General features: G+C 32.6%; 1 protein-coding gene across 1 annotated transcript; it reads left to right on the forward strand.

The window, feature by feature from the left end:
* Positions 1-9292: 9292 nt before the first annotated feature.
* LOC132315101 (uncharacterized) lies at positions 9293-10255 on the forward strand. Its single transcript, XM_059813859.1, has one exon. It carries the CDS (start codon positions 9351-9353, stop codon positions 9945-9947), a length of 597 nt encoding a protein of 198 aa, XP_059669842.1. The 5' UTR covers positions 9293-9350; the 3' UTR covers positions 9948-10255.
* The last annotated feature ends 713 nt before the right edge of the window (positions 10256-10968 follow it).

The raw sequence follows: 10968 nt of genomic DNA on the forward strand, positions 1-10968 counted from the left end.
TCTTTGAATAAATATTACATGACTCATCAGAATAAATATAGTTTTCAATTAACATCAAGTCCAAGAAGAATTCTTGTTAATTAAGAAGTCTGGCAAAATAGAGATCGACTCTATGTCTAGTCTAAATCTTAGAGTAGTGTTTTTGTTACATATAGGTTTGTATTGCTACTTAATTAATTTCAAAAGACCTAACTCATCATTCAATTTGAAAAAGTGATATATATATATATATATAGATTTTTTTATATTATTTTATATCAATTAAAAAATTGTGACTCATCAAAAACATTATCATTTATATATATATATATATATATATATATATATATATATATATAAAAGAGAATTTCTCCAGTTGTATAGGCCTTTTGAGTGTAGACGAGGGACTCTCTTGTTCTACAAGAGGCTCCAATGTTGGCGCAACAATTTTTGATTTACTTTTTTTTGAACATTTTGTGGAATTTAAATATGCAAATACAATTATTTGTTAGATAGACAGGGCTACATATAGAACCCTTAAAAAACTTATTGCTTTGTTAGGTTGATATAATTTTTAATTGGGTGTCCAAAAAAGAGAGTAAAAACTGCTAATCCGACCCTTATACAAATATTTTTTTAAAAATTAAAAAATGAACACCATCGAGTAGAAGACAATGTATACTAAAAACTAAAAAAGTGATGTTGGATTTCAAACCTTGTAGAAGAAATAGGGTTTTTTGTTTTTTAAAAATTCTAAAAATAAAACTGACAGTGTCTTAAGTAATGTAAGAAAACTGTGCTTTTAAAAATTGAAACGACGCTTATATATTATTACCAAAAAGTGTATATAAAAAATACAAATATAATACACTTTTATAGGGTAAATAGAGATATATATATATATATATATATATATATATATATATATGTGATTGTATATTCCAATTTTTTTTTTAAAAAGTAATAGAATAATTTAGACTTTAAACCACAAGTAACATTTGGATTGTTTAATTGTTCAAAGTTTTGAAGTTCTATTTCTATAAGAATCTGGAGTTGTTGTTGTTGGATTTTCTTCACCTTTACATAGCCTTTGACTTGATTTACTTGATTGCATTAATTATTTGATGTGGATAAAATTAAAAAGTCTGTCAAATAGAGTGAACACAAGTTCTTTATGAATTATTTCAACAATGGAAGCATCATTTAAACAATTGTGGGGAAATGAATTTGCTTTACATCTTGCGTACTATGGAACATATTTATTTTCTTAGTTTATATACTAAGTGCGAGATGAAATTTGACAAATTAGTTATACATAATTATACCATGTTTAGACTATTACTCTGATTAAATTATTTCATAACAGTTATTTAAATTTTTTTTTTTTCTTTTCCTAAAGCGAAAAGGTTGAACAATTTGGAGTGTTCATCCTACCTTCAATATTGTAGATGAGACCCTTATTTAGAAGATTTTGTGCTATAGTCATTTGCTTATGGAGTGTCTAATAAGTGTCGACCAAGTATGCGGAAGTATGAAATGTATTTCTAAATTATTGCTATGTCCTATAAGTATTATTGGATTCATGTCTAGGTGTGTTTAGGAAATGTTAGTTTCCAACATAAAGACAACTCCTCTTTAGAAGTATTTGTACTTCTTAGGTGGTGATTAAAATATATTGCAAAACATGAAGGTGTATTGGGCAGATGCTGGCCTAGCGAGGTGGGGTGCCACATTGGTTGTTTGGTGTGCCAAGAATGAGATCTGTGTCTGAGACTCTGGGTACGTAAGGGGGGATGTTGGCCAAAGAATTTAAACATATTGAAAAGGATTGTTCCAAAGGTCTTGTTGTTACCAGACTTTAGACAGGCTGGAATGGTTAAACAGGACCTGTATAATGTCCCAAACAATTAAGATAAGTCTCCGTTAAGTTTAGTTAATTTGTCGAGTTATGGGACAAAGTCAATTTGCTTCGGTGCTGCAACTTTTAGTCTAGATTACTTGTGTGGTTTTGAGTGGATAGTGTGATAATCATACGTACTGTATTGATTCTTTGATTTTTTTGCCTGTATGAAACAGGCAATTGATCAAGGTCAACTTGTACTGTCATAGATAATTATATGGATACATTCTACTCACGAAACTTGCAAACTGGTCGGGAACATGAAAATGCTTCGTAATGAGTAGACTAGAATGGGGTTTTAGAAGCCAAATTTGGACAAAGCTGGCTTAGGCCTATGAAGGTACACGACAGAACTTAGTTAATGTGATTGCTTGGTTGAGGTATATGCAATGTCACGACATTTGCAAATTCCTAGTGGTCTGCTTTCTGGAGTGTTTGATTCATAATGTGGTGAACCTGTGTGCTAAAACAGTACATTTGTCTACCTCCATAAATTTCTCCCTTTTTTTTTTTGGTAAGTAATTTCTTCTCGGGTATCCCTTACTATTTTGTAATAACACCATGTTGAAATCAATTGCTTAAAACCTATGTTGAGGCCTTGTATCGGGCCAGACAGGGACAATGATCACAACACATCAAGATACCTCTGCAAATAGTAAACGACTAATTTATGGCTTTGCATAGACAGTTTATAACTAACATGTTTCTGGAGGTGGTTTGCTTTTTAGAAGATATTTTTTTATATATATAAATCTTTTGTGAAATGTAAAGAAAACTTATTCTGTATTTTGTTCTCTTTGTAAAGATACTGTTTCATATACATTAGTATTTCTTCAACTGGACTCCCAAGGAAAAATGTGATTTTGAATTAATTATGAACTAGTGTGAGAGAGTATAAAATAGTAATGAGATTTACTGTTAAGCTAAAAACAATGGCATGAATGTCTTCACACTCCTGCTTAAGGAAAAAAATGTTTTCACACTCAGAATGTAGTCTGGAATTGTGGAGTTATTCCCTTGTGGCTTCTTAAGTTGAAAAAAATGTTAGCATCTATTATATTTTTTTTCATAAAAAGAAAAATCTCAGCATCTATAAATGTGTTGTGTAGTGGAGACAGAGCACTACTCAGTATATGCCCTGTTTACACGAGATGCTGGGAGGACATTTGAAAACAGACCCAACATTTTGGTTGCATAGTGGCTGCTCTCATACTCAAAGTTGTGCATCCACCATTGTCTTCTTCTTCAGTTGGTAGTATGCATATAAATATGAGCATAACATACAAGGATCATGAGGGTCACACTCCTCTATATACAAGAGAGATAAACAGAAACAAAATTGAAATAGCCTTCAAAAAAGAACAAAATCCATAGACCAAGAACTTCATAAAGTACAACAATCTATTTGCTAACTAAGAATCGAACTAACTATAATATATATGTTTTTTAAAAGCATCCTTTTACATGAGGCCTATGGTTGGACTAAATTTTTTGAACCCTTATGTCAGTAAGTACTCGCAATCTAACCCATTACAAAATCTCTTTAGTAAGGAAATTAGTGTCTTTGTAGTCATTGGCAAACTTTCTCAAGTTTCTTTCAAACCAAAGAACGTAAATTGTAACTGAGAAATGAGAATGTCAGCTTGCTGACAGTTGTTCCAAACGATTTTCCTTTTAAGTTGGATGCAGCCCAGTGAGTTAAGGATAGTCTGAAAACCAATGTTCATTTATGTTTTTCATCAAAAAAGAAATCCCATTTATCTTAATTCAATGTCAAATTCATCAAAGGAGATCCTTTGACAGGGTAATTTACACCTTTTGTTGTCAGAGAAGGTTCGACAAGGCTTTTTCATTGTTAACGTTCACTCATCACAACAATGAAAAATTAAAATTAGAAATGTGTTATTTACTGTTAAGGTTGAAGATTTCCTAAAGCTTGACATCTTTACTTCATTCATATTGACAGAGAAGGTTGGTGTTTTCTTTGGCCTTTTAGGGAAAAAGTGGAATTGTCAGTTCACAGAATCACATTAGAATTTTAATGGGGCATGGTGAGTATATCCTTTTGGGATGGGTTGAGATGAAAATTGAGTATACCCAAAATTTGGAGGTTGTCTAAATTAGAAACTATCTATCATCTTGTAAGCTTTGGTATTGAATTTGATTAGGATGGCATTGTCAATCTTTCAATTTTACGACTTTAGTTTGGTTAAATTAGCCTCACTTGTATCTCATTATTTGTTTGTCATAGTTTTGCTGCATGCACACAGAATGGAGATCATATGCTTATGCATGCCCAAATTCACTCTAATCATGCATATACGCATCAGAATCTATCACATCAGCAGATGAAAACAATAAAATGTTTGAAGTACATCATGCAGGGTTTCTCTTCTATCTTCCACATGCAAATGATTGCTGGGGTGAGGTCATTGACATTTTCAATGATTATTACTTACCCTCCCTTGCAACATATCAAAACACACCAAAAGAGTTGGTAGCCATCCATATCACTCGGTCTTAATACGTATGCTTCCGTCTTGCATTCAGAAGAACAATAATTAGCTGAACCCTGACAGCTTTGCCCAACGAAGAGATGAATGCTTGTTTCTAATTCGTGAATTTAAGGATAATTTGATTCACTGAATCCTGACTGCTTTGCCCAACAAAGAGATGAGTGGTTGTTTTTAATTCGTGATTTGAGGATAGTTTGATTTACTGAATCCTGACAGCTTTGCCCAACGAATAGATCAGTGCTTGTTTCTAATTCGTGATTTAAGGATAGTTTGATGCAGCCCAGTGAGTTAAGGATATTCTAAAAACAAACGTTTATTAATGTTTTTCATCAAAAAGAAATTATATGTGTCCTAATCTAATAACAAATTCATAAAAGTAAAATCCCTCTTACAGGGTAAGAACATAGAATTTTACTGTAAGTACTTCATTGTTAATATTCACTCATTACAATGACAAGAAATGAAATTTTCTCGTATTTTCATGTACTTATTGTTAAGGTTGAAGATTTTTTAACTCTTGGCATCTTTACCTCATTCTTTATTGACAGGGAGGGTTAGTGTTTTCCTTGGAATTTCTGGCAATAAGTGGTTGTGTCAGTTCACATTAGGGTTATCAATAGGACTATGTCACCTGCTTAGCAAGTTTCCTTAATGGAGCTTGATGAGTATATTCTTTTGGGATGGGCTGTGAAGGAAGTTGTGTATACTCAAAATTTGAAGGTTGTCTTAATTAGAAACTAGCTGTCATCTTTCATTTTGAAACCCATACTTGTAAGCTTTGGTGTTGAATTTGATTAGGATGAGACTGGCAATGCTTCAATTTTAAGACTTTAGTTAGGTTATATTAGCCTCATCAGTTGTATCTCATTATATATTTGTCATAGTTTTGCTGCATGCACACGGAATACAGATCATATGCTGATGCATGCCCATATTCACTCTAATCATGCATATATGTATATGAATCCATCACATCAGTAGATGAAATCAATAATTGTTTTGAAATATATCATGCAGGGACTCTGCTCTATATTCCATGGGCAAATGATTGCTGGGGTGAAGTCATCGACTCTTTCAAAGATTATGGATACTCTCTCTTCTTGGCAACATATCAAAATGCACCAAAAGAGTTGGTAGATATGTATGAGCAATTGGTCTTAATACGTATGCTTCCATCTTGCATTTCAGAAGAATGATGATTCATTGTATCCTGACAGCTTTGCCCAACAAAGAGACGAGTTCTTGTTTTTAATTCGTGATGTCATCCCTCAACTGATCAATTGTCATCTGCGGTAAGCAACTTCATACTCATGGCTTAATACACTCTATGGTATGGGCATTCGGTCATCCCATTGTAAGCATTATGCAACTACCCCCACCCATCAGCTGATCATTGATCAGCCTTTACCATGGAGACCTTTTTATGATTCATGAAATGATGATAACCACTTGATCTATCATATTCTTTTGTGTAATAAAAGGTTAAATTCTTGTTGAAAAATAAAATTAGTGTAATAAATGAGATCAATTATTTTCATCTAGTTTTGGTTGAGCTCTATTAATTGCCTAGTAGACAATATTGGATTGCATTTGTTAATCTAATGTCGGAATAATTATACAAGGTTTGTTACCAAAAACGAAAGAGACCTCGAATTCTTAATTCCATTTAGGTATGCTGGACCCTGGACCCTGACTTTCGACCTTGATATGTTAGACATTAGATATATCAGAAGATGAAATTATCTTCACAATTGCTTCTAAGTAGTTAGATAAATATGACAATTATTTGACTGTGATGGTTAATGAAGCAGCTTGAATCAAAGAATTTAAACACCCCATTATGATTTATACGTCCTCTATGTCTAGGTTCTCAATGTTATGGTCTTTAAAGTTAAAATTACATGGGTTTTTGGTTGGAAAAATAATCACTCGGTTTGATGATAATAATATTTCATATAGATTCAATTCGAAACTTTTAATGCCTAAAAAAAAAATATTTAATGTGAATTGAACGTATGCCATATCCTTTCAAACTATGTCTGAAGATATATCATGGCTTCTCAAGTTGCATAATTTTCCCAGTATTTTCTGTATCCAGTGCACGGTAGGGATTTTAGTTGTATAGGAATTAGTTATAGTGTGGCATGGCAAAAAAAGTGTCAGGCAATTGTAAGTGTACTTTGCTCTATAGGGGGAATATGTACTAGTTCCAGAAGATTCTGAAAGAGACTGTACAAATGAATGCAGTGGAAGAAACCAAATGAAAAAAGAGGAATTCAAAATCACTCAAGACCTAGAAAGTAGAAATGTTGATTTACATGAGGTCTTTCAGTGATGATGACAAGTTATTCTAGGGAATATATAAAGAAAAGGTTTTAGTATTCCAATCTTCCAATGTGATTGAGTGGATGATCTTTGTGTACAGACTAAAGCTGGCTTAGTGTTTCACCTACTGTTACCACTCCCTTTGCTTTTATTTCCTTTTTTAGATTCTCTTCACTCCTCCTAATCTCATTAGAAACACCCTACTACCTTTCCTTTTTTTCCTTTACAATCCATAACCTCAAAATTTAAATGGTTTAAGCAAGTAAATTCCCTCAAATATTTAATAAATTGTCCCCTTGAAAGACCATAACCCAAAGGTGGTACTGCTTATGAAAAGAATGAATTTGATTGATATATTTCAGAATTTCCTTCTTTCATTTTTTTTTTGTTTCCAGAAGGTTTCAGAACTATTTTGTGAAAAGTAATTGCTTCTTAATTACCTCATATATATGTATATATATATATATGCATACACACACATACATACACATATATAATTTTGCCAAGTCATGAAAGTACATTTGATGCTTTATGTTATTTTTCAATAACCCATTGTCATATATATAAAAATAACTAATGTTTGAGATAGTGATAAATATATATTTGATTTCAAAATCCCAACAAAAGGAAAAAGGAAAAACTAATTCGTGGGCTTGTTGTCTTCAATCACGAGGGAGAATCTTCTTCTTTGCAAGGCCTTGAAGTCCTCAATCTAAAGCCAGTGTCATATTGGATTGGGTTATACGGCGTTTTGGTGCAAGTAAATACTACTAATTGAGAAAGTAACTTCCTCAACACTTGAATGTCTCCTAATTAACATTTTTTTTTTTTTTTTAGGTCAAGAACTCAGCTCTGTTTTGCCTGCATTGAGAAAAATAATTATTGATTTTCCACAAACAATTATTGAGGATGAAATCTATAGATTGTGACAAATGATAACAAATGTATTAATCGTATAACACGCGTTTGAAGAGTTATTATTGTCATGTCTATAAGATATAGGACGTGATAACTTAACTTTTGGTATTAGTTATACAAAGTGATTACCAAACCTTGAAGGGCACCTTCTAATTGCTTACTTTTTGTCACAAAAAAAAAAAAGTTTTAATTATATATATATATTAATACACGTTTTAAATATCAATTGAAACCCAATAGTGATGCTGATTGATCAAATGGTTGAATTGGAAGTGTTTGGTTGTCTTACAATGTAAGCTTGTATAGATCCAACTGTTGAAATTCTTAACTCATTAATGTTATCTCAACTTTTCTCAAATCTAGCTAAAGTTGTATCCAAGATGATGGGTTTTACTTTATTCTTATTTTAGCTCTAAAAGATTGGGTGTGTGTTGGATTAAAAATTGTGAGGTAGAAAATTAGGATGAACAGTTCGAGGATAAGGATACTTTTACGTTTTCTCTTTGATGTTCCCAAGAAAAAAGGCTAGATATTAACTAGTAATATTAGTTGTTTGATTACAACATATTAGTGATTATATTATATATATATATATTTATTTATTTATTTATTTATTTATGTCACAACATTGGGCTTGTAATTTCGGCGAAGAATCGGCCTTGTTTACCTCTTCGAGTTGCTCCCACAGGATTCCAAAACCCGCGAGACTTGGGCACCAGCTGCTGTAGACATCATCCAAGGTGTCTCTCTCTCTCTCTCTCTCTCACACACACACACAGACAGCGGAGGACCACTGTATAAAGTGACCATGTTTTTCTTTTCAATTACATAAATGTGCCTAGGCTCAGTTTCAAACATGAAAATTGGTATAAAAGTCGACTCTGACTTCTTGTTGTATAGCACCAAACTTTCAAAAAAAATTAAGCGGGTTTTGCATGTTACTATTGAGAACATTGAGGAATTTTTTTTTTTTTTTTTTTTTTTTTTTTTTTTTTTTTTTGCTGCTAAAAAAATCTTCAAGACTCAGGTCATCAACGGCAATGGAAGGTGGCATTTGTTTTTTTCCCCTTTGCGAACTTGAAATCTCGAATTTATATTTTGAAATATGACATTTGGTTATAAGGTGAGAGTTTGCTTTTTAGAAGGGTTTTCAAACATTAAAGATCGAATATAAATTATTAAATATATATATTTATATAGTTAAAAAATTCATTCATCTCTTAATAGATACCATTTATTGAGAAGTGAAAACATATCCATTGATCCTACAAATATCATTCTCAATTTTCATTATTCATTAAAATTGTCATCAATTAACAGAAGAAACATGGTCTAAATCTCCCTAAATAAGGGGAAAAACAAATTCATCTTCTATCAGAGTTACGTGTTTGTCATAATTTTATTTGTTGCATTTTAAAAGAGAATAATGCACTTATTTGAAATATTATAACCTATTTTTCCTTTTCCTTAAAGCTTATATATCTCATTTTTATTGTTCATTTATTAGTCAGTGGTCTCTGCAACCAAACAAGTCATAGCAATCAGGGCTAAGTCTTTATCTAGTATAAATTGAAGGTCAAAAGTCATGTATCATAATCTGCAAAGTTGTTGGCACTTTATTTAAATTAGCTAACATGAAGTGGCAAATTTGGAATCACGAGCCTTTATAAATCTCCATTTGAAACAAAGACATATCATCTCCCACCACAGAAATGGCTGGTCCTCCATCTCATCCCAAAACCCTCGACTACCTCCATGATTTCTCTAGGAAGTCATCATCTTCCACCTTGAGCTCCCAGAAACTGAAAACCCTAGTTCACACACTGATCTTTTCGCAAGTGTGTCGCGTAGCTCGAGCTCTCTCCAAAGCAAAATCCATTCTGATTGAGCTCCTGAGGGAAATCCAGTTCATTCACTTCATAGACTATGTTCTAAAGAAGAACAGCAAGGACAAGAACAAGAAGAGACTGTTTGGTTCGTTTAGACTACACTATAACTGGTGCTCTAGTTCTCATGTCATGCCGGTGCCTTCGCCGGTGCTAGATGGGTTCCCCAAGAATCATGCCTACTATGATTCGACATGGAATTCCGTCATTTCTACCGAGTGTGAGGACATTGCGGAGTCACAGCTGTCGGGGTACCTGAATTGGCTGGAAGAGAAGGTGCATGAGAATTGTAAAACAGAGGAGGACAAGAATGAGATTGATAAGCTGGCTGATATGTTCATTGCAAATTGCCATGAGAAGTTCAGGTTGGAGAAACAAGAGTCTTATAGAATGTTTCAAGAAATGATGGCTAGAAGTGTATGAGGAGGAGGAGGGTCTTTCTTTCTATTGTATTTGGTTACATTGGAAGTGGGGTTGGGATGATACTAGATAGCCATAATTGAGTGTGGGTTTAGAGCTCCATCTCTCTTTTAGTTCTTGGTTTAATTTACTTTCTTTTTATATTTTTATGTTCTCTTAATTTCATCATGATGGGGTTTGGGTTTGGGTTTGGAGAGAATTGTACATGATGGCCAGGGGAGTGGAGATTAATTTGTGCAATTCTTGTGTTGCAATGCTGTATTCATTTGGTTGGAATTGAGCTTGAAGTTAATTAATTTCTTGAAGTACTTTTGAGTTGAATTCTTTCTTAAATCATAGTTGGATAACGTTTTAGATTACATTAATCCTAGTGTTAGTATCTATGGGATAGTGTGATTATAAAAGTTTTAGTCATCCTCTATCTTCACTGATGAGTCTATGAAATTTCTGTTCAACCAAGTTTAAGGAAAAAGTACCCTTCTAAGGGTATGCCCTCTGTGGTATTGTTGATTCTTTGAGCTCAATACAACACCAATTATGTATGAAGAAGAAGAAAAATAAATAAATAGTACTCTAGGACAGGACCACAGCAGTCTTTGGTTTTTTTTTTTTTTTTGCCTTTTTCAACTCCTCTTGGACTTTGTTTTTTGATGGTTGCATGTATAGTAAGAGAACAATCCTGCTCCCAGAGGGTGGACACCCTCCATTTATGCATAATAATAATAATAATAAAACTTTGAAAGTATGGAATGCAATTCTTCCTTCACTGTTTTTGTCATTATTGCAATTAGAGTGACTGTACAAAAAATAAATAAATAAAATAAAATAAAATAAAAATTCCCTCAACTTTCACGGTTTTGATGCAACTAATCCCATCAATTATTTGAAAGTTACAACTTAGCTCTAAGAGCATCTCCAATCGTTATGTATATATTTTTATGTAAATTTGATGTGTTCAGAGTAAATTTACACAAAAATTTTGTACTACCTATTTTTAGTTTCAGTTATTATTTTATACTTTTTG

This window comes from Cornus florida, unplaced genomic scaffold, assembly GCF_030987335.1.
Source record: "Cornus florida cultivar Cherokee Brave unplaced genomic scaffold, ASM3098733v1 CherokeeBrave_3.0.0_Hap2_Chr06, whole genome shotgun sequence".
Classification (NCBI taxonomy): Eukaryota; Viridiplantae; Streptophyta; class Magnoliopsida; order Cornales; family Cornaceae; genus Cornus; species Cornus florida.

Coding starts and splice junctions, on each gene's coding strand:
- LOC132315101 (XM_059813859.1), top strand. CDS start 9,351: ATGGCTGGTCCTCCATCTCATCCCAAAACCCTCGACTACCTCCATGAT.